The following is a 24,635-nucleotide window of genomic DNA, read 5'->3' as shown; positions in this document are numbered from 1 at the left end:
AATGACAGGACCAAATGAGAAATGCTAATAACTTTTTCGGTTCTTGAAGGATTGATCTCAAATTTGAAATATAATAAGGTTTCATCATTTGATATATAGATTTAAGAAAAAAAAATTAAAAAAATTGTAAGAAACTGTAGAAAACGTGACATGACCAATTCTGATAATGACAGGACCAACATCGAGAATGACAGGACCAAATAAAAATGCTAATAACTTTTTTATTTTTCAAAGAAATTATCTCAGATTTGAAATATAAAATAGTATGCCATATTTTGAAACAAAAATGTTATAAAAAATATAGGTTTATTTTCAAAAACTTTCAAAAACGTGACATGACCATCGCTGGCTGACAGGACCAACCTCGACAATGACCGGACCAGATAAAATTGCTAATTTCTCTTTTATTTCTCAAAGTATTTCTTTTTTTTATTTTTTATTGATCTTTTTGGTGTTCAAGCTACAGTGCATACATACATACATACATTTTTGCAATATATAAGTGATTGACATATGGCATAGTCATACTATTGATATTTTACGAATAAGACATAGTAAAAACAAATACAAGTAAATGATTTGAATAATCGGTATATGATACAAGTAAAAGATACTTTGGAATACATTAAATATACATGATCATATCGAGAATAAAATTTAATTAATTAATAACTTCCATAAATTCCCCCCATCTGTCGACAAATGACTCGTGCTTGTCTTTAGAAAGATATAAATATTCTAATATCTCCAGACGTCTTTTCAAAAATTTGAGAAAAGCTTGCACAGATATAAACAATCTGTCTAATTGTGTGTACTTTACATAATGAATGTAATATTTTGCCTGTAAAATACAATAGTTTAACACTAAGTTATCAGAATTCAATATACCAAAAATGACACTGTCTTTATTTAAAAATATTTTTACTCCAAAAACTAAATGCCACCAATTAGAAAATTCTCTCCAAAATCGTTTTATTTCTATACATTCAAAAAATTTATGCTCTATAGTTTCTATTTCTTTACAACTGGCACACTCATTAGTTAAAGAAAGTTTATATTTTTCAAGGAGATAATTATGTGAGACTATTCTGTGTAACACTTTATATTGAAAAGCTTGTAGTTTGCTTTCAATAGTACATTTAAAAGCTAGTGAATAAATATTGTTCCACTTTTCGTCACTAATTTCTATATTAAAACTTTCTTCCCACCTTTGTTGTGAAATGGGAGAAACACTTACCCGATCGATAAAAAGTGAATATACATCTTTAGTATATAATTTGCTAATAGGCATTTTTTTATTCTCATGCTCAAAAACGAATCCAAAAGAGTTGCTCTTAGGTGACATGTGTTGTTGTAATAACAAATCTTTCCAGTCACGTGGTATAGCAAGTTTAATAGAAAGAATGTCTACAAAAGTAACATTTAAATTATATTTTTTGTTAATAGCGTCATGAGACAAAAATTCGCCTTTATCATCTACAATATCATTAATGAACCTTATGCCTTTCGTGTACCAAGATCTGTAAAAAATACTCGTTCTGTTAACCTTGATAAACGGATTGAACCAAATAAATTCTTTTCTAACATGAAATGCATTTAACGGGATGAAAATACCCTTGAAACGTTTCCAAGCAGATAGCACTTCTATATAAAAAAGAGGTGCTTTTAAATTTAAAAACTCAAATTCACATCTGCTCATAAATAAATCCTCTAAATCAAAAAGGGAGAAGAATGCTTTGGAAACATGTTTCCATTTAGAGTCATGTTCTGACAAAAATCGTTTTACCCACATGATACGAAAGGATAACAGCTGTACTTCAAAATTTGGTGCTTTCAGTCCCCCCTCGCTAGGAGACTTTTGAATAACTTCCGATTTAACTTTCGGAGTACTATCATTCCATAAAAAGTTATTAATGTCCCTTTGTATTTTAATTACATAAGATCTTGGTACATGTGTAGATGAAATGACATAAATAAGCTTCGATATTGCAAGTGATTTAAGAATTACGATTTTACCGATCAAGGAAAGGTTTCTGATCCTCCACATTTTAATAATTGATTCCATTTTTTCTATGCATGTATCTAAGTTAGAACAAACCATTTCATCAAATGCGTTAAATTTTAAACCTAAGGTTTTAAAACCATCTGTCCATTTAATAGGAAGGGAACCTTCTTTGTTAAATTTATTTCTTCCAATCCATGTTGCTTCGGTTTTCGAAAAATTGACTTTTAACCCTGAACACTTCTCAAAATCATTAAAGGAATCTAATAAAATTTGCGCAGAAAATACATCTTTCAAAAAACAAGTGGTATCATCAGCCAACTGTGAAATTTTTATTTCAGTATCCCCAATTTTTATACCTGATATATGGTTGTTCTTACGAATATTTATTGCCAGCAGTTCAACGGTCAAAATAAATAAAAAAGGAGACAAAGGAAAATAAAAAACATTGTAAGAAACTTTAGAAAACGTGACATGACCAACTCTGATAATGACATGACCAACATCGACAATGACAGGACTAAATCAAAATGCTAATAACTTTTTTTATTTTTCAAAGGAATTCTCTCAGATTTGAAATATAAAATGATATGTCATATTTTGAAACAAAAATGTTATAAAAAATATAAAAAGTTTAAACGTGGCATGACTATCGCTGACTTACATAACAAACCTCGACATTGACAGGACCAGATGAAATTGCTAATTACTTTTTATTTCTAAATTTTTTCTCTCTGAAATTAGAGATATAATCAGATTTAAGCATTTTATAGATAAAGATAGGAATAATAAAGGAAAAAAATATTAAACGTTTGCTGTAATGTGACCTCGACAAGGACAGGACCAAATAAATATGCTATTCACTTTTTAATTTTGAAAAGAAATTATGTCAGATTTAAAATATAATAAGATCTCATCTTTTAATACATCAATTTTGCGAAAACGTGAAATGACTAAAGTTTTTCTATAGAAATCCTGGTTGAAATTTATTATTATAATAAAAAAAAGCACACATTGATCGAAATTGAATGAATAAGTTTTAAGAAAATAAGGGAAATGTTAGGTCTGCGAACGCCCAACGCGTTATTTGAACTTTTTATTGGTAAATTGTTGAGCTTGAGAAACTTTGTAGATTTATATATTTCTGTGAAAGTCTATCCTACTGGTTAGCACAACTATATGTTTATTTATCTAACTATGGGTGTGTTTGGATATCTACCTATAGGTAACCTATAGACAGAAAATAAGTAAACCTTGGTTAAAACTTAGACAACCCACGGGCTACCTATAGGTTTTGTTTTAGAACATGTTGGTACCTATGGGTTGCAAAGCAATTCCAAACGATTTTTTATCATCTGTGGCTATTAAAATGGCACACAATCAACGACAACAAATTAAGGCTATTCAAATTAATTTTAATGATGAATGTGACTCAGATGGAACTCAATGTCATGGCATTACTCACTACCATTCACATGAAAAATGTACAGCAGATATTGTTTTTCTTGGACAACAAAAACAGTAGAAAAAAAGTTACCTATAACTTTTCAGAGACGATACCAATTTAATTAAGATTCATTTTCGATTAAGCAAGACATCTTCGGCCAGATCATAGCTGATGTTAGTCAGGTCACACAACCACAAGCTTTCAATACGTTTTTTTTCTATAGTTTTCTTATATGATGTGGAAAATGGTCTAAATTGTCATTATTTCAAATTTGAGGGGAATATTCTGACAAATGTTATGCATAATTAACATTTTTATGTTGTCCTGTCATTAATTGCGAGGATTGTCCTGTCATTGACAACATTAACCAGGTCACAGTTCAGCAAGCTTTTTATACCCTTTTCTTATATGTATGTATAAAATGGTATAATCTATTCTTCACATATTTTAAATTTCATAGAAATATTTTGAGAAATAAAAGAGAAATTAGCAATTTCATCTGGTTCGGTCATTGTCGAGGTTGGTCCTGTCAGTCAGCGATGGTCATGTTACGTTTTTAAAAGTTTTTGAAAATAAATCTATACTTTTTATGACATAAATATTTCAAAATGGGACATATCATTTTATGTTTCAAATCTGAGATAATTCTCTTGAAAAATAAAAAAAATATTAGCATTTTTACTTGGTCCTGGCATTGTCAAAGTTTGTCATGTCATTATCAGAGTTGGTCATACACGTTTTCTAAAGTTTTTTACATATTTTAAAAAAAATATTTCTTAAATCTATTTATCAAATGATAAAATCTTATTATATTTCAAATTTCAGATAAATACTTTGAGAAATAAAAGAGAAATTAGCAATTTTATCTGGTCCGGTCATTGTCGAGGTTGGTCCTGTCAGCCAGCGATGGTCATGTCACGTTTTTGAAAGTTTTTGAAAATAAACCTATATTTTTTATAACATTTTTGTTTCAAAATATGGCATACCATTTTATATTTCAAATCTGAGATAATTTCTTTGAAAAATAAAAAAGTTATTAGCATTTTTATTTGGTCCTGTCATTCTCGATGTTGGTCCTGTCATTATCAGAATTGGCCATGTCACGTTTTCTAAAGTTTCTTACAATTTTTTAATTTTTTATTCTTAAATCTATATATCAAATGATGAAACCTTATTATATTTCAAATTTGAGATCAATCCTTCAAGAAACGAAAAAGTTATTAGCATTTTTCATTTGGTCCTGTCATTCGGTCCTGTCATTCGGTCCAGTCATTAGTGTAACCCCTAAGACCCCTGTTTATGTTCGTGACGTCATTTCCTCGTGATTTTTGTATTCGTAAAATGTCGACGGCACAGGGTAGTGGGGGTGCGTACGGTGCTGGTAAAGCTGGTACCCCCTTTGATCCATTAGAATTTATCAAGAAACCACAAGTCATATTGCGAGCTGTCAGTTTGGTACGATTGTATTCCAACTTTTTTAAATTGATAATCAGTATAAACACGGTAGTACAACCCACAATCTCAACCCTGTAAAAATTCCTTGTCAATAAGAAGAATGTATAAACAATACATTTTCATTTTCAAGGATAAAGACAGACAGAAAGTCCGTAGCCCGTTGAATATGAACTGTTCTGTTTCAGTGTTTGTTTTTAAGACTAAGCTGTTTTGGTAGATCATTATAGTCGATATAGATATCAAGGAAGATGTGGTGTGAGTGCCAATGAGACAACTCTCCATCCAAATAACAATTTGTAAAAGTAAACCTTTAACCATTATAGGTCAATGTACGGCCTTCAACACGGAGCCTGGGCTCATACCGAACATGCCTAACAACAAGCTATAAAGGGCCCCAAAATTAGTGTAAAACCATTCAAATGGGAAAACCAACGGTATAATCTATATAAAAAAAATGAGACACATAAATTACATAAACAAACGACAACTACTGTACATCAGATTCCTGACTTAGGACAGTTGCAAACATATGCAGCGGGATTAAACGTTTTAATGGTACCAAACCTTGTTCCTTTTTCTGAAACATTAGCTTAACATCACAACATAGAAAAAAAACACAATAAAATATCAGTTGGCAGGCTTAACTATGGCTATATCGTCTCATATTGTGTTTTAGACCGTCTCATGTTTTCAACATAATTCTACTTTCACTACGCTGCACATACCCGCATGATGTCATATTCGGCAGCTATACTTAGTAACAATAGCAAATGATACCACGTGTGGTGAAGATTTTTCAAATAAAGTTACTATTTATAGATTATATATGTTTTTTTAAACGAGATGCATTTTCTCATTCTTATCTCATCGAAGGGCGGAGCCCTGAGATGAGATGTGAATGAGAAAATGCATCGAGTTTAAAAAAAACATAAATAATCTATTTATCGCTATTATTTGTATTTTCGAATATCACTTAATTTAAATTTCAGTAAAAAAAATGTATCTTATACGATGAAAATGCATTTTCTTTTGTGGTACTATTTTTTTTGGCGGAGGCTTATTTGATATAAATATGTAGTCGCTCAGGTATTTCATTCATTTGAAAAAAGATGTCTCATCTGACCATCCGGCGTGTTCAAATATTGCGAAGACCATTTTCACTGTTGATAAGCTGTAATTTGGTGTTTCTACGTATCAAAATGAAGCGAAAGGTTGAATATATAATGTATTTTCAAAGCAGACGAAGAAATATACATGTATGAAGAAATGTACACGCAGACAGACCTACGATGATTTGTCGACATTTGTAAAAAAGGACGTTTTTACTTGTTAAAAACATGATTTGATTACTTTTATTAACTTCCAATAAATTATTTAACGGTGAAATTCACGGTAAAATATGTAGCCCTCGTAGATGTGCGGATTAAAACGACTGAATTATTCGGGTTACTTTTGTAGTTGATATTTTAGCGCGCAGCCATCCAATAACATTTTTTGTATAGTTCCGGCTTATCTTTTCTGATTGGCCGACACTCTAGGGCATGCATTAGATTAATTCGCTGTTGCTAAGGACCTTAGAAACTAGCGATAATTTTCATTCTCACTCTACACGAGTGATATGAAAATTATCACAAAAAAACATCAAAGGAAAATTACAGATAATAGCGATAATATTAAGTATTTACATTTTTTTATTTGATATCACATTTTTGTACCCTTTTGCTAATCAGTCAGAGTTCAGACATAAACAAGTCAATTTCTGTTTTTAACTAAAATAAGTCGAAACATGTATTTATTATAAAAATGTAGTTTCAATTTTAGACTTAGGCCATGGGAAAATAATTCTTGGTTTCCCCTAACCCGACCAGGTCATTTAATTTTTCTGGACAAAGAAAAAAAAAAATTGTTTGCAGACAACAAAAAGTGTTGGAAATATGCAAGATTAAAGTTCCACTGTAGAAAAAAAACCATTTAGATATAAAATTACCCATGGTTACAAAAAAAAAAAAAAAAAAGCCTGCCTGCCGGGTCTTTAAATTTTTCCCATGTTAGGGGAAACCAACAATTAATTTTCCATGGCCTTATCTAAGTCAGAAAATGACAGACTTGTTTAGGTCTATTTATGTTGGTGAAAAAACTTAATGTTACTTTGTGGCCAAACTACAGCACCCATGACAGCAAAACATGTATGAGAGTTCACAAGGCAGTGTTCTCCCAAGGATTTTTGGATAGCACCAGAGTAACGCGTGACGAAATGAAATTTACAATATTTTGTGTCGCGTTGCGTCGCTTATTTTTTTCTTGTTAGTTTTTGTCATTACCTTTTTGCCTTTGTTTTGTTAACTGTGGTACTGTGTTATATAGACTTTGGGTCAGAACATTATTGGTAGAAAAAGTAAATCAATAAAACAGTTTGTATACTTTAATATCTTTGAAAAAGAAAAGAATGCACAATTAGTCTTTAAAATAAAGTCACTTCTTATATTTTGATCAAGCCATTTTGTCCCAATACTTGTAGTTACACTACACATTCCCCATGTTAGATTTGACCATAACAATGAACTTTGAACAAGATTAATTTTTGATACAGAACCTTCAGTAAATTAAAAACTATTTTCCATTCTTTTTAACATCAACAAATTTAATTGTAAAAGTAATTTTCAATTTTACATTCTTAATAAATTTAGGCATTAAGCTTTTCAACCAATTTCTGTATATATATATGGAAGTGTTTAACGATCTTGACTGGCTTTTCAGCCCTCGCTCGGTCAGCTCGGTGCCCGAAGACGATTGGTGAGCATTGCAATATTTTGTGCCATGGGTCAGGAACAAGTAGTGGCGGTTCTGTATATATGGAAGTGTTTAACGCCCTTGACTGGCTTTTCAGCCCTCGCACGGTCGGCTCGGTGCCCGAAGGCGTTTGGTGAGCTTTAAATATTCTAATTCTGTTTAAATATACTACTAGTTTAATATCAAATGTCTGTGTATCAATAAAGGTATGATTCTCTAAAATAATTTGCAAAACATTTTTGTTGGTATGTTCTAAGAAAGTTTTTATCCTTAATGTAACATTCTAATATAGTTTTGTATTCAATTTATACTTTATTTAATTTTCAATGAGAAATGATATGTGAGGAGCAAGCAAAATCAGGGGAAGTAACTCTACAATTAATTTCTAACCGGCAAATTATTTTGACAAAAGACTGGCGTAATAGAGTTCATTAACAAATGTCTGCTTGTCCCCTATTACAAGTCTGTTTTTAAAATTATGATCTCTTAATTTATTAAAACACAAGAGAATTATGTAGTACATCGATTAAATCCAATCATCAAGGTTAACCTCAACAGGTGGGTCTCATTGGGGTCTAAGTGTGACGCGGGATTGCCAATTTTTTGTAAGCGTGAAACGTGAAAGTCAAATTACTGTGTCGTGAAAACGGGAAATGAGGTCTTGCGTGACCCGGGAAATGACAAAAAAAATGAGAATTGCTTACGGACATAGTGTAACCGGGATACGGGAATCTGACAAAACACTAAGCAGGATCCGGGATCGGAACCCCCCAATGAGACCCCCCAACAGGTAAATCGATCACGTGGTGTAAACAATCTACTTGTCAATTACTGGATTAAACTGGTTAGAACTGGTCAATTTTCATGTAAATTTAACCCTGACTGAAAGTTGAAGTCATCTGAAACTTTACCGATTTTGATACAATTTTTTTACCGAAAACTTTAGCACCACGGAGAAAAATTATACATCGCGGCAAGAACGATACCACCGCGGTAGAAAATTATACATCGCGGGCCCGTGGTCCTTTAAGGGCCTGGGGAGAACACTGCAAGGACTTGAGCTACATGTATCAGGGTTTCCGCTGGCGGTCGCCATTTTCGCAAATTGCGAAAAAATTATAATTGTGGCGATTAAAATTCGTCATTGGTGAAAGAATTTGGCGAAAGAAATATATAACGATTTATTTTCAGCCATCTTGTTTATCTACTTCTTTTCGGGTTTCTCTGACTTTACCGATCAGACAATACTCGGAATTAACCTTGAACTTGTTAAGATTTTGACAGAAAATCAATAATCAGCTGATTGCATTTATAGCTATCGACATCAAAGGACTAATTAATAAAGGTGTTGATTGTATGATATGACAAAACGATATTGTTAAATGGCTTCTGTCACATGTCACAAAAGGGATTTATTAACCACTTTGCGACACACGTGTTTGAAGCAAAATTTTTACGCTTCATAGTCTAGCAAAGAAAATTGTTGTTATGACGAAAAATGTTCAAAAGCAAGAAAGGTCTCTGATTTAAAACTCTTTCATTTAACTTTCATATAGGTCATTGATTTGAATTGGAACTTCAAAGTCGTTTCAGTAACACACGTGTTTCAAGCATTTTTTTTTACTTATTTACGATGCCGGTCTAGAGAAGAAAACTGTCGTTATGAAGAAATCTATTCAAAAGGTTGGCATGAGAGTAACCCTTCAATGTAATGACTACACCTTACACGAGCGATCAATTCCTAGTGATGAAATTCTTTGTTTTGTTGTAAAAAACACTTCCTATTTAGGGGGGGGGGGGGGGCTGGAAAAAAGGAAAATGTGAAAAAAAATATAATTGTGTTTCTTGGCGAAAAAAATAATAAAGTGGCGAAAAATAAATTGTTTTGGCGAAAGAGGTGGCGAAAAAAATAATTGACACAGGGGAAACCCTGATGTATCTATATTTAATTATATAATTGAACATCCTTACTAAACACAGATGTTTTACTCCATTAATCCAGGTGGTTGCATTGTAAGGTTAATTAAAATTATCTCCGATTTTTAAGACTCTCATTCATATTTTTCTTTAGAAGACAAAGCATAGGCTTTCAATGTTGTCATTATTTGATTTAGATGCATGACCTCCTTATAAATATGCATGGGTCTTGAAGTTAACCAATTTTGATCACTCATCGACTTGTAGGAGTGGATATTTACAACTTGTTGATTCTGGTCAATCATTTCTTGTTTAACAATATTGGACTTATTGAAGTCGTATTTTGTCTTACATTAAAGGGAGACAAATCCTAAAACTTACAAATTTAGACCTCTATGAGTCAAAAGCAGATTCAGACTTATTTATGTCTGAGCTCTGACTGCTAATACTAGTTTTACCTTCCAAAAGAATCGGTTTAAAGTAAACAAATTTTCTAAACTAATGGCAGATGTCTTTCTGCATGTAAAGTTAACTTCAATGTCATTAAGTCACATGACTGTCAGATGGTTAGTTAATTTGAATACCGAAATATGTATGGTCCTTACAGCTTTTACCGAAAAAATGAAATATCAGTTAATTTTTATTTACAGAAAAAAACAGTTTGTTAGTGGAAATTAAGACAAAACTCACCAACCTCGCTTCACATTGCATTAACCAAAGTATTTAACAAAAACATGAATGTGTATTCATGACCATGCAAGGCTTCCAAAGTGCCTCATTCTGAAATGTGTATTTATTCATATAGAAACCTAAAAATAGTCTCACCAAAAGTTAAAGCACATGCATATATAAAGCTCTTGTCTGACCAAAATTATTATTACTTTATAGATATGGTCCATTATAGTATTTGGTTGTATCATAGCAGAAGGATGGCACGGAGATATGTGTCAAATGCATGGTGACAATAATGCATGTGGATATGGGACAGGAATCGGCATCATAGCATTTTTAATCTGTTTAATATTCCTTGTAATAGATGCCATGTTTGAAAACATTAGCAGTGTACAACATAGGAAATATGTGGTCATAGGTGACTTAGGATTATCAGGTAAATATAACGTTGTTCATTTTGTACGAAATAGGTTTTCAAAGTAGATTTATGAATATGCAGTCATGATCATCTATTACTTTATGTTACATGCAGGTACAAGCAATGATATACCAACCTGCAGAGTTTGTATAATTGCTGTCATACAGGTAACTAAAATCTGTACAAAATTAGCATCGATCTTAGCTTTGGGTCTGTGGCATAAAAAGAAGATTTGTAAAATTGGAATTCCACTTTTTATTTTATGGGATCCCAATTTTCATGGATGGGTGTACATTAAAAAAAAAATACCAGCATGTTTGTAAACAGCAGAAACTAATCTTTGAGCAACTCAAACCCCATCAAAACCAGGTGAAATCTCTACTAAAGATATGTAAGGTAAGATAGGGTGACAAGAATCTGCTCCATAGTGGCACCTACAAAATAATGTACATGTATGATGTTGGGCATATAAGTGATGTCACATGCAAGTAAAAGGTGTTATACCACCATTGCTTTTCCCCTATTTAAATTTAGAATGGAAATATGGAATGTGTCAAAGAGACAACAACCCAACCAAAGAGCTGAAAACAGCAGAAAGTCTTTGTTAAATTTGCACTGTTGCTAAACAAATTGAAAATTGTGCAGAATTTATCTTTTTTTCAAATAAAGAAATACTTCATTTTTTGTATGATAATTTTGCGTTTGTATACATTCATGATATTGGTATCACATCTTTGTATTTGTCATAAGTCATTTTGTTTTCGCACGATAACTTAAGTATAAAAAAACAAAAAATCTTTGAAATTTAAACACAAGTTTGGGATTGATTTTTGTCCCAACAGTTTAGATAATTAGGAGCCAAAAAGGGGCTTAAATAAGCATTTTACTAGTTTCCAGACAAAAACTTGTGGAATGGTGTATGGATCTTTCTGAAATTATACCACAAATGAATGATAAAAATTATCTTTGGAGCTTTATAACTCAAACTGTTAAGGAATTAGTGGCAAAAAAAGGGGTGAAACAAGAGTGTCCTGGTTAATGGACAATAAACATAATTTTAAAACGGTGTAAGGGAAGTTATTCAAACACAGCATTTTAGATTCATTATGACCATATCTTGAGGGAAAGAAAGAAAAAAAGAATAGGGGGGGGGGGGGGTTAAAACAGATTGGGGGATTTGTTCATTTGTTCTCAAGATTTCAGACACTAAAAAGAAAATTTCTTCAAATCTTATTCAAAATTTAAAGAAAAGGGGGAGGGTTAAAACATTTTTTTTGGGGGGAAGCTCAATTTGCAACTGCATATTGTACTGCACAAAAGCAAAAAAATGTATATGAAATCAAATGACACAAACAATTCAAGATTTATCCTAGTTATTAGTTTTATACAAACTAGCATGACTAGCTACCCTTGTTTTGTTCAGCAGTTGTTACCATGGTTACTTTTTAAATACAGGAAACCCCATTTGACAATTCATTTCTTGTTCATACTTGCATAGTGGTCTATTTTGTAACTTGTCTCGTAAAGCATTTGTAAAGCATTTATAGAGTTTATCAAATGGTATATATACATTTCTCTAACTCTATGGAAATTTATCCCTTTCCTAACCCATTGTATAAAAAAATTTAATCAACGTGTGGTTGCTGGTGATCTCAAAAGATCATTGGATGATTTTGAGGGTCATGACCTTTTTAGCTAACTGAATGAATGAAAATACGATAACAGGTGTTAATGAAATTGACAACTTCGTGCAATGTGAAAGGCACTCGAAGGGGATTTTTCGGTTAACAAAAAGAGAAAATGTCTTTTTAATCATTAGAGAAACAGATTCTTACATAGTTACTCGTGTATTATCGGATTTATCCAATCTCGATAGTTAAATTATCAATTTTAAAGTCCTCGCCGAGGCGGCTCGGACTTTAAAATTGATAATTTAACTATCGAGATTGGATAAATCCGATAATCCACTGGTATCAATGTAAGAATCTATATGTATACTGTATTACAAGAATATCTCCAATCAACTTTCACCAAACTATTTACTTGTATATTGATTAGATAAATTGTTTTCTGCATGATTAATAAGGTTAAGCAACATGTACACATGTGTTTGGGTTTCTACATAGTTTAAGGTTAAAAAGAGGCTTGTTTGCATCTAAAGACTAACACATTTTAAAATGTTAGCCATGCATGTAGACATGATAGAATTATTGACATACATACAAAATGTACATTGTACATGTATATTCATCATTATATTTTAGTGTATAATGCTAAGAAAATCTGAAAAATCAAATATATCTGAGTGAAAGCTGAGTAGCTAATCTGTGTACTATATATCTTCTAGAATTCCCTATTGATTAAGTTGATTCACAAGAGTTTGTACAATGTTATAGTAGAGCAACATTGATTTTGTTAGGAATGGATTTCGTCATTGATTGATGGTTTGTTATCCTTCTTTTGAATTAAGGCTGTGAAATAAAATCAGATATATTAAATGATCTTGTCACAAAAGGAAGCTGGACTTTATTTTTAAGGATAGTATAATTGACCAATTAGTGAATTACACCTTTTGTACATATTCCAACATTTTGGTCAATTAAATGCTTGAAACATTTTAGACTTTTTTAGTAGTTAGAATCTGAAAAGATAATTTTTTACAAAACAATGGACTGAACCAAAAATGATTTTTGTTCCTATTTTCAATTTTTTCTTGGATTAAGGATACATTGATTTTTCATGGATATTTGATTTCATACATTATATATAAAAAAGAAGATGTGGTATGATTGCCAATGAGACAACTATCCACAAAATACCAAAATGACACAAACATTAACAATTATAGGTCACTGTACGGCCTTCAACAATGAGCAAAGCCCATACCGCATATAGTCAGCTATAAAAGGTGTAGTTTTGCTCAAGTCAGCATACAGGCCATGGAAAACTTGTAATTATTTGAATATGTAAATTGATGGTTCAATAAAAATATTTATCTCAAATAATAATGAATCAACAGTACCATGACTTTCCAGTTTTGATAAATGACTGATACCAGTACAAGGAGTCAAAATATTTCAGATTTATAAATGATCATAACTGTTTCTTGACCATAAATGTAACTTCTTATAGTTGCGTTTTATTTAACAGCTGATGAATAAATAATTTCTTAACATTTTCGTCAAGCCTGTGCATTTCTGGTGGGAAGTAAAACATTTCACTGTCTTTTTCTGTATTGTGTCATGTTTTAGGTTCTGTCTATTGAAAGGGGGCATTGAGTTTTACCCTTGTATGTATGTCCAGCCTGAAAGTTTTTTTTGTTCCCTAACTTATAGGTTTGCCTCAACCAAATGTAACACTACATGCTTATTTTTCACAAAAGACTGATCAAGTTCAAATTTCGGTGGTGTCACTATTACCTTTCAAGAGTTATGCCCCCTTTACAAAGAAAAAATGCTGATTTTTTTCTTTCCATTCTCTTATTTTAAGTTTGCCTCAACAAATGTTATGAATCTTATACACACTGCTTATTACACAAATCACAGATAAATTTTGAATTTTTGGTGGTATGACTTCTACTGTTCTAGAGTTGTGTCCCTTTACCCATTGTAACAACAACAAAAATTGCAGATTTGTTTTTCTGTTCTCTAACTTAAGTTTGCCTGGATTAAATGTTAAGAAACTTTGCATCACCCAAATACAATATTAATAAAATATTGGTTTGCCAACCTTATCTATATATATATGGTTTATTGGTGTATGTTAGTGACAGTAAGATGTCAAAAGTTAAATAAAATTCCTGTCATTTCTCAATAGTCTCTAAGTCATGACAGTCCTTAAAAATGATTTTGTATTTGCCAGGACTGTGAAGTTTTCTATGGTTTGTTAAATCTGTCCTACATTATAGACTTCTGAACTGATTATTTATATGTTTTACAGCTTTATTGATCTTCCTTTTCTCTGTAACAGTCTGTTTGAAGTAAGTTCTTTTATGCCCCTACTGTATAGGAGGGGGCATTAAGTTTTAGCCTTGTTAGTCTGTACCTCCCACAATTGATTTTGTTCTCTAATTTTAGTTTGCATCAACCAAATGTTATGAAACTTATACATTGTGATTATTTTCAAAAAATACATTTCAAGTTTGAATTTGGATGGCGTTAATTTAACCTCTCTAGTGTTATGCTCCTTTATAAAGTTACAATGTATGTACAAGAAGGAGCATCATCTGAGTCCCATCATAGACATATTCCCCATATATTTTTTTAACATTGATATCTATAAACAAATTATTATGGTTTTTGAGATCTTTATGTTTATACTGATATTATTTTTTCAGCACTATGGACCTTCCTATGGTTTGTTGGATTCTGTTATATGACTGTTTTGAGAGCTTTATGTTTATACTGATATTATTTTTTCAGCACTATGGACCTTCCTATGGTTTGTTGGATTCTGTTATATGACTGTTTTGAGAGCTTTATGTTTATACTGATATTATTTTTTCAGCACTATGGACCTTCCTATGGTTTGTTGGATTCTGTTATATGACTGTTTTGAGAGCTTTATGTTTATACTGATATTATTTTTTCAGCACTATGGACCTTCCTATGGTTTGTTGGATTCTGTTATATGACTGTTTTGAGAGCTCTATGTTTATACTGATATTATTTTTTCAGCACTATGGACCTTCCTATGGTTTGTTGGATTCTGTTATATGACTGTTTTGAGAGCTCTATGTTTATACTGATATTATTTTTCAGCACTATGGACCTTCCTATGGTTTGTTGGATTCTGTTATATGACTGTTTTGAGAGGTTTATGTTTATACTGATATTATTTTTCAGCACTATGGACCTTCCTATGGTTTGTTGGATTCTGTTATATGACTGTTTTGAGAGGTTTATGTTTATACTGATATTATTTTTCAGCACTATGGACCTTCCTATGGTTTGTTGGATTCTGTTATATGACTGTTTTGAGAGCTTTATGTTTATACTGATATTATTTTTTCAGCACTATGGACCTTCCTATGGTTTGTTGGATTCTTTATGTTTATACTGATATTATTTTTTCAGCACTATGGACCTTCCTATGGTTTGTTGGATTCTTTATGTTTATACTGATATTATTTTTTCAGCACTATGGACCTTCCTATGGTTTGTTGGATTCTTTATGTTTATACTGATATTATTTTTTCAGCACTATGGACCTTCCTATGGTTTGTTGGATTCTGTTATATGACTGTTTTGAGAGCTCTATGTTTATACTGATATTATATTTTCAGCACTATGGACCTTCCTATGGTTTGTTGGATTCTTTATGTTTATACTGATATTATTTTTTCAGCACTATGGACCTTCCTATGGTTTGTTGGATTCTGTTATATGACTGTTTTGAGAGCTCTATGTTTATACTGATATTATATTTTCAGCACTATGGACCTTCCTATGGTTTGTTGGATTCTGTTATATGACTGTTTTGAGAGCTCTATGTTTATACTGATATTATTTTTTCAGCACTATGGACCTTCCTATGGTTTGTTGGATTCTGTTATATGACTGTTTTGAGAGCTTTATGTTTCTACTGATATTATTTTTTCAGCACTATGGACCTTCCTATGGTTTGTTGGATTCTGTTATATGACTGTTTTGAGAGCTCTATGTTTATACTGATATTATTTTTTCAGCACTATGGACCTTCCTATGGTTTGTTGGATTCTGTTATATGACTGTTTTGAGAGCTCTATGTTTATACTGATATTATTTTTTCAGCACTATGGACCTTCCTATGGTTTGTTGGATTCTGTTATATGACTGTTTTGAGAGCTCTATGTTTATACTGATATTATTTTTTCAGCACTATGGACCTTCCTATGGTTTGTTGGATTCTGTTATATGACTGTTTTGAGAGCTCTATGTTTATACTGATATTATTTTTTCAGCACTATGGACCTTCCTATGGTTTGTTGGATTCTGTTATATGACTGTTTTGAGAGCTTTATGTTTATACTGATATTATTTTTTCAGCACTATGGACCTTCCTATGGTTTGTTGGATTCTTTATGTTTATACTGATATTATTTTTTCAGCACTATGGACCTTCCTATGGTTTGTTGGATTCTGTTATATGACTGTTTTGAGAGCTCTATGTTTATACTGATATTATTTTTTCAGCACTATGGACCTTCCTATGGTTTGTTGGATTCTTTATGTTTATACTGATATTATTTTTTCAGCACTATGGACCTTCCTATGGTTTGTTGGATTCTTTATGTTTATACTGATATTATTTTTTCAGCACTATGGACCTTCCTATGGTTTGTTGGATTCTTTATGTTTATACTGATATTATTTTTCAGCACTATGGACCTTCCTATGGTTTGTTGGATTCTGTTATATGACTGTTTTGAGAGCTCTATGTTTATACTGATATTATTTTTTCAGCACTATGGACCTTCCTATGGTTTGTTGGATTCTGTTATATGACTGTTTTGAGAGCTCTATGTTTATACTGATATTATATTTTCAGCACTATGGACCTTCCTATGGTTTGTTGGATTCTTTATGTTTATACTGATATTATTTTTTCAGCACTATGGACCTTCCTATGGTTTGTTGGATTCTGTTATATGACTGTTTTGAGAGCTCTATGTTTATACTGATATTATATTTTCAGCACTATGGACCTTCCTATGGTTTGTTGGATTCTTTATGTTTATACTGATATTATTTTTTCAGCACTATGGACCTTCCTATGGTTTGTTGGATTCTGTTATATGACTGTTTTGAGAGCTCTATGTTTATACTGATATTATATTTTCAGCACTATGGACCTTCCTATGGTTTGTTGGATTCTTTATGTTTATACTGATATTATTTTTTCAGCACTATGGACCTTCCTATGGTTTGTTGGATTCTGTTATATGACTGTTTTGAGAGCTCTATGTTTATACTGATATTATATTTTCAGCACTATGGACCTTCCTATGGTTTGTTGGATTCTTTATGTTTATACTGATATTATTTTTTCAGCACTATGGACCTTCCTATGGTTTGTTGGATTCTGTTATATGACTGTTTTGATAGCTCTATGTTTATACTGATATTATTTTTTCAGCACTATGGACCTTCCTATGGTTTGTTGGATTCTGTTATATGACTGTTTTGAGAGCTCTATGTTTATACTGATATTATTTTTTCAGCACTATGGACCTTCCTATGGTTTGTTGGATTCTGTTATATGACTGTTTTGAGAGCTTTATGTTTATACTGATATTATTTTTCAGCACTATGGACCTTCCTATGGTTTGTTGGATTCTGTTATATGACTGTTTTGAGAGCTTTATGTTTATACTGATATTATTTTTCAGCACTATGGACCTTCCTATGGTTTGTTGGATTCTGTTATATGACTGTTTTGAGATCTTTATGTTTATACTGATATTATTTTTCAGCACTATGGACCTTCCTATGGTTTGTTGGATTCTGTTATATGACTGTTTTGAGAGCTCTATGTTTATACTGATATTATTATTTCAGCACTATGGACCTTCCTATGGTTTGTTGGATTCTGTTATATGACTGTTTTGATAGCTCTATGTTTATACTGATATTATTTTTTCAGCACTATGGACCTTCCTATGGTTTGTTGGATTCTGTTATATGACTGTTTTGAGAGCTCTATGTTTATACTGATATTATATTTTCAGCACTATGGACCTTCCTATGGTTTGTTGGATTCTGTTATATGACTGTTTTGATAGCTCTATGTTTATACTGATATTATTTTTTCAGCACTATGGACCTTCCTATGGTTTGTTGGATTCTGTTATATGACTGTTTTGATAGCTCTATGTTTATACTGATATTATTTTTTCAGCACTATGGACCTTCCTATGGTTTGTTGGATTCTGTTATATGACTGTTTTGAGAGCTCTATGTTTATACTGATATTATATTTTCAGCACTATGGACCTTCCTATGGTTTGTTGGATTCTGTTATATGACTGTTTTGATAGCTCTATGTTTATACTGATATTATTTTTTCAGCACTATGGACCTTCCTATGGTTTGTTGGATTCTGTTATATGACTGTTTTGAGAGCTCTATGTTTATACTGATATTATATTTTCAGCACTATGGACCTTCCTATGGTTTGTTGGATTCTGTTATATGACTGATGCATGGAGGAGAACTGAAGAAGGTGCTCCCTATTTAGCCCCCAATGGTTATGGCAAGGACCATGTTCAAGCTGCAATAGCATTTTCATTCTTCTCTATAATAACTTGGGTATGTTTAGGTTAAGTGCAAATTATATCATTTTAGATAAATTGGATTTTAAGCTCAATTGTAAACTTACTAAAGGGAAACTTGTTGTTCATGAAATATAAGTAAAGACACAAAATATATAAGCATTATAAGTCAGATGGACCAAGGCTTCCAAAACGGTCATATATTCCGGTCATTTGTATAATGTCCGGTAAAAGACCGGCTGGGCAAAGCATGAAACGGTCATATACTTTTTAGTTTCAAAGGCTTTTTCGGTCATTTTAACATATAAATTCACGATCTTTTTGACCCAACAATTTGCCTTTAACAGCCATACATTTCCGGTCATAAAAGTGACATGATGATTAATTACTATCAAAACAACCCCTACTTTAGTACTTTCTAATTTTAATCAAGGCTAATTAGTTGTTGGACAGCTGAAAACTACCTGTTCAGGTGACAGGTAAACTATTTTCAGTACCGTACATTGTATAAATTAATCGGTCCATTCCCAATTATTTTCGTACATTTCAGCAGCTTGTATCTAATTGATTTAAAATATATAATAAATACATTTATAAACATGATTTGATAAATCATTAAAATAGGTTTTAAATGAAAAATCGTCAGAACTACGTTGTATGAACAAGAACACGTGTGCGCATGTGCACAGGTGGGAAATTCAATTATGCATCCTACATTTCTTCAAAAATGCTAAAACTATCATTAATGCCTGTATCTAATGTTCATTTCAAGTGTTTTGTTGAAGAAATAACATGGAAAGAGCTTCTTCGCTCAGTAGTTCTATGTTAACGTACACAGATTTTAAGTATCCGTTTATGGTCCATGTTTTACCATTGTCAAGTCAACATCCGGTTTTGAAAAATTTGACTTTAAAAACGAAAATAAAGTTCTAGACAACTTCATTTTGCACAAATAAAGAGTCTTATGCAGATATGAGCACGTTGATGTGCACACTTTGAATGATGCAATGTCAATTTTAACATTTTATGTCAGAACATCAAATTCATATCAAAGTAAAGTTTAATATCGATTTTAATTTAATGTCAATGGGATGGCCATCTGATTACCATAATTGCCTTTTGTGACTTTGTCTTAGGGATTAAAATTCGGATCAGATATGAAATGTCCGGCTGGCTCAGAAAATTTTTTATAAGGTCAAAGTAGATAATGTGATGGGTCAATTTCATAAATTTGTATTACAATAAGTATTCTACAAAGAGCATGTGGTATTAGTGGGAAAAGTGGGAATTTCAATTGATTGAAATTTACCAGTGTATACTAGCCTGTTGATTAACCATGTTGACCAACCAATGTATTCAGACAATAACCATGGTAACCAAAAGTATAATATTGAATTTTTGAAATGAATAGAACTGAACAAATTATCTAAATGAAAAAATTGGCATTATGATTCAGTGACATTCTTTGGCATTTGAAAATAAAATAAATTGATTTAAAGTACCAGAATAAATAATGTGCATTATAGTTTAATTTTATTACTCTCATTAAAGAGATACATTTTTGATTGAGTTGCTTTTATTGTGCCTTGTAGGGAGGACTGACTTTCTTTGCTGTAAGAAGATACCGTGAGGGTGTGACAGAAACCTTCCAAGAGGGATACAATCCTGAGCAGAATGCCTCATCACCATACTCATCATTCCCAGGAAGTGACACTGGGGATCCTTACCAGGCACCTTTTGGAGGCCAGAAAGAGGCTCCTGAATATCAACCTCCGACATACTGATCAGCTGTATAACTTAGAGATATATGTGTTAGATACATTAGGTCTGTGACAATAGCACCAAATATAACTGTGTATGTATGCAAGGAACCTTATCAATGATTTGGTGCTGTCACTAGCGTACTTATTTATTGTATGTATGAGTATAGAGGTTGTGCATTATTAATTTATTTATCAAATTTATCAAAATTAACAAAGAATGGATATTGTGTATTATCTGCTGAATTTTCATGTAGAATTGTGCAGAATGGCAAGCTTCATATCAGATTTGTTCACAGTTGCACATGCACAAAAAATATATCTCTGAACTTGTTTTCTTTTGTACTTAATTTAAATATGTCTTGTAAGGAAGCAAAAAGGAACTTTGATAAATAGTTAAACCAGCATATAATATAAATTCAAATCTTATTGATACAAATAGACTGAACTATCAGGAGATACATAGAATACAAATGCTTCATTTTTTGTCTGGTACCATTCAGATTATTGGTACTCTGTTGCATGTGAAGCCATGGACATAAGCATTTGTCAGTGTTATAAGTGATATCACATTTTAAGAAATTTTAAGAAATTTATTTCGATGGGATATACTAGCAATGTTTTAACAAATCCAACACCTAATTACTATTGTTTAAGGAGTTATGCCCATTATTGCCAATGAAAATCTATGTAACTTTTCAGTATTAGAACTCTCAAACCTACAAGTACATTTCTTCGTGAATTTTGATGACTTTTTATCAAAGATTTATCCTTTGAAATGTCAGATATATTGAAAATTGTACTGCTGGAATTATCATGACACTAGATTCTTGAGAAAGAGTTCAAAAGATCAAAACAAAATTATTGGAGTAATTGCTGATAAAATATATGTGCTTCAGGTGGGGACATTTGCAAGGCTATTTTTTAGTTGTTCTTTTATATTTTGAGTTTAAAATATATTGAATATTGTATACATAGAGATTTTTTTACATTACATTTAGATACATCACTGTAATTGACGTTTACAAAAAACACCACTGTAGAAAATATACTTTAGGTATATATAAATGGAGAGAATTATAGAGAATAGTAACAAAATAGTTCCTATATTCCTGAGATAAATGTCCTAGATAGTGCAATAAATGTTTAAGGTAATCTGTTGTAAGAAGCATTGTTATCACTTTATTTTACACCATATACAACTTTATTGGTATTAAATGACAGATACTCATTCATCAGATCTAACTAAAAACAGGGATTCTTCCCTTGAAATAACAGAAAGGGATTAAGTACAAAATAAAACAATAACATATGCTTGCAGTCTAAACAAAATATAAATGATATGCTGAATGTTTTTTTAATCAGAAATAAATATTAAGATGTGAAAGATAGTCAGTGTAATGTGAAGAGTCATTGCTCTTATAAGTAATACTGAGAGGAAAGTTGTGCAAAGTAGAATAATGCTCACCTTATTTAAACCACTATAGATAATATTTGTCACAATGTTTTTGTGATAAACTTATTGTATGACAAATATTTTAATATGACAAAAAAAACACCATGTCTAACTGCTAATAATGCCATTATTTTAGAGATATAATACACTGGGTGCTTTGGATTATTGCCAAGCATTTAGGTTCTTCTATATTACCAAGTCTGTCTACAGTTATTTTCTATGTATATATAGTTGATATTACCATTAATGTGATAATCAAATTTTGTTCTGATTGTTAGAGATTTTAATTGAAAGGGAATATTTTGTTACTTGGTTATAAATGAGTGATTCATACTTTTGTATATAAATCATCATTCCATATTTTGTTTTGTCACTACACATTCCAGCTGGTTTGTTTTCATTTACATGTGAATGATATATATATACAAGTGCTTTTGTATGCTATTAAAGTTTATTGAATTACTAAGGGTGTCAGAAATCCTCTGTTCCTGTTCAGGTCTCAAGATTTGGTATACATTTAAAAAAAATACTTATTCAATGTAAAACCAAAAAAAAAGAAAATTTGGCCATGAATTCTTTTATAGCTTCAGACTTTAGAAAAAGATTTCAAATGGTTACTTATTCAATTTAATAAGAAGTGAAATGCCAAAATTTATGCTGAAAAAACATTTTTTGATTGTCAATTTTGATATTATCCAGTCCTTATATTTCTTCAGAAAAAATGTGATATTTTCCAATATACTTTTGTTCTCAATAATTTCTTGAATTTCTGTTATTTAAATCTGATGTCAAAATTAATTTATTGCTAAGAAGCTTTAGACTTACAGGAAAGTAACGGGATATTTCAAAAGCCTTAGATAGTAGTGAATACATGCTCTATTTAGTTGGGTTAGTAAAGGGATGTAGCTGAGGTTTAAAGGACTCATGATAAGTCAATTGTATCTGTGTCAGGGTTAAAATTAAAGATTAACACTTTTTGTTGATGTTTTCATTGCATAATATTATATTTAAGTATTGCATAAAAAAATCTATTTGCCAAAAAAACTGTTAAATGTACTAACATGTGTTACTGATCTCTTGGGTTTGGTCTTAAGCATTATATAAGAAGAATTAAAATGTTAGTGAAAGTACACTGACTAATGTGATATATAAAAGTCAAAGGTCCTGTCACCTCTATAAATAGATTTTGTATTGTTCAAAGAAATCCATGCATTTTACCAAAAGTTTGCTTGAGTGTTAAAATTAAATGATTGTAAGCTTCAAATGACATTCAGGTGTATGCCTGATTAATGGTAATGGTATATTTATGTAGTTATATTTTATTTTATTCTAATGCTTCATTTTTGTCTAAAATCAGACTAAACTTAGCTGCAAATTTATGAACATTTCTTTTCGTGTTATGTTATTTTTGCTGATACATTTTGTGCTTAATGGCTTTTTGTTTTGTTTTGTTTTATTTTTTTTAATTCTGAAGACTAATGGACTATTATAGATATTGTAATTCCAATCTTATTTACCTTTGTTTATTTTGTTAAATAGAAGTTACATTTATAATGTTTTTATGTCTACTCAGTTTGGTAATAAAAGTTGCTTTCTTTCAGTTTTGTTTTGATTTTATACAATTTTTGCGTCATATAATGGTATCATGTCGTCGTTGTCTGCATTGTTGTCCGAAGACACATTTTGTTTACGGACAATAAATTTTGTTTAAGTGAATGAATCTCTAAAAAAATTTACCAGAAGGTTCAATAACACTAAAGGAAGCTTGGGATTGGTTTTTGGGGTTATTGTCCCAATAGTTTAGGAATAAGTTGGCCAAAAAGGGGGCCAAAACTATAAGCATTTTTGTAGTTTTCAAACAATAACTTGTGTTTAAGTGTATGAATCTCGTTGAAATTATACCACAAGTTTCCATATCATGAAGGGTTGGTTAGACAATTTTAAGTTTAAGAGAGGTAACTCAAAAACATTTTACATTACAATGTTTGGTATGTTCTGATTTACCTCCCTTACACTTGTAAATCATGTATAAAGAAATGTCAAGTTTTGGACTAATTGAAGAAGAAAAAAGGGAGGGCAGAAGGGTAGCTTTTTTCAAATTATTTACCCAAATTTATTAAATTCCAAATTTTTCAAAAGTTTGAAGAAGAAATCTTCAATTGCACAATATTGCACCATAGATTTGTAAGATCTAAACATTTATTTTGTGTCAGAAACTCATATTATGTCAAAAATTTGATCACCATTCAAATTCAGAGCTGTATCAAGCTTGAATGTTGTGTACATGCTTGCCCCAATTGTCCAGGGTTCGACCTCTGAGTTGAATGAAGCTGCACCCTGCTGTGCACCTTGTTTTATATTTTATGTTTAGTTTTTGTTAGAAAAAGGTTTTAAAGTATATTACTTTTCTGAGACAGATATAAAAAGTTAGAGACCTAAACGTGTCAAAATTGATATAAAATATTTT

General features: G+C 31.3%; 1 protein-coding gene across 1 annotated transcript; it reads left to right on the top strand.

The window, feature by feature from the left end:
- Positions 1 to 4,765: 4,765 nt before the first annotated feature.
- On the top strand, positions 4,766 to 23,768 carry LOC134725981 (synaptogyrin-2-like). Its single transcript, XM_063590328.1, has 4 exons — positions 4,766 to 4,904; positions 10,500 to 10,719; positions 18,835 to 18,989; positions 20,545 to 23,768. The coding sequence occupies exons 1-4, from the start codon at positions 4,791 to 4,793 to the stop codon at positions 20,734 to 20,736; spliced, it is 681 nt and encodes a 226-aa protein (XP_063446398.1). The 5' UTR covers positions 4,766 to 4,790; the 3' UTR covers positions 20,737 to 23,768.
- The last annotated feature ends 867 nt before the right edge of the window (positions 23,769 to 24,635 follow it).

Source organism: Mytilus trossulus, chromosome 7 (assembly GCF_036588685.1).
Source record: "Mytilus trossulus isolate FHL-02 chromosome 7, PNRI_Mtr1.1.1.hap1, whole genome shotgun sequence".
Lineage (NCBI taxonomy): Eukaryota > Metazoa > Mollusca > Bivalvia > Mytilida > Mytilidae > Mytilus > Mytilus trossulus.
The sequence above is the reverse complement of the archived record's forward strand: the minus strand, read 5'-3'. Positions and strand labels throughout refer to the sequence as shown.

Bases quoted from the DNA above. Each gene is read 5' to 3' on its own strand.
- LOC134725981 (XM_063590328.1), top strand. From the start codon at position 4,791: ATGTCGACGGCACAGGGTAGTGGGGGTGCGTACGGTGCTGGTAAAGCT. The intron at 4,905-10,499 runs GTACGATTGTAT...ATTACTTTATAG, and splicing joins TATTGCGAGCTGTCAGTTTG to ATATGGTCCATTATAGTATT. The intron at 18,990-20,544 runs GTATGTTTAGGT...TGTGCCTTGTAG, and splicing joins TCTTCTCTATAATAACTTGG to GGAGGACTGACTTTCTTTGC.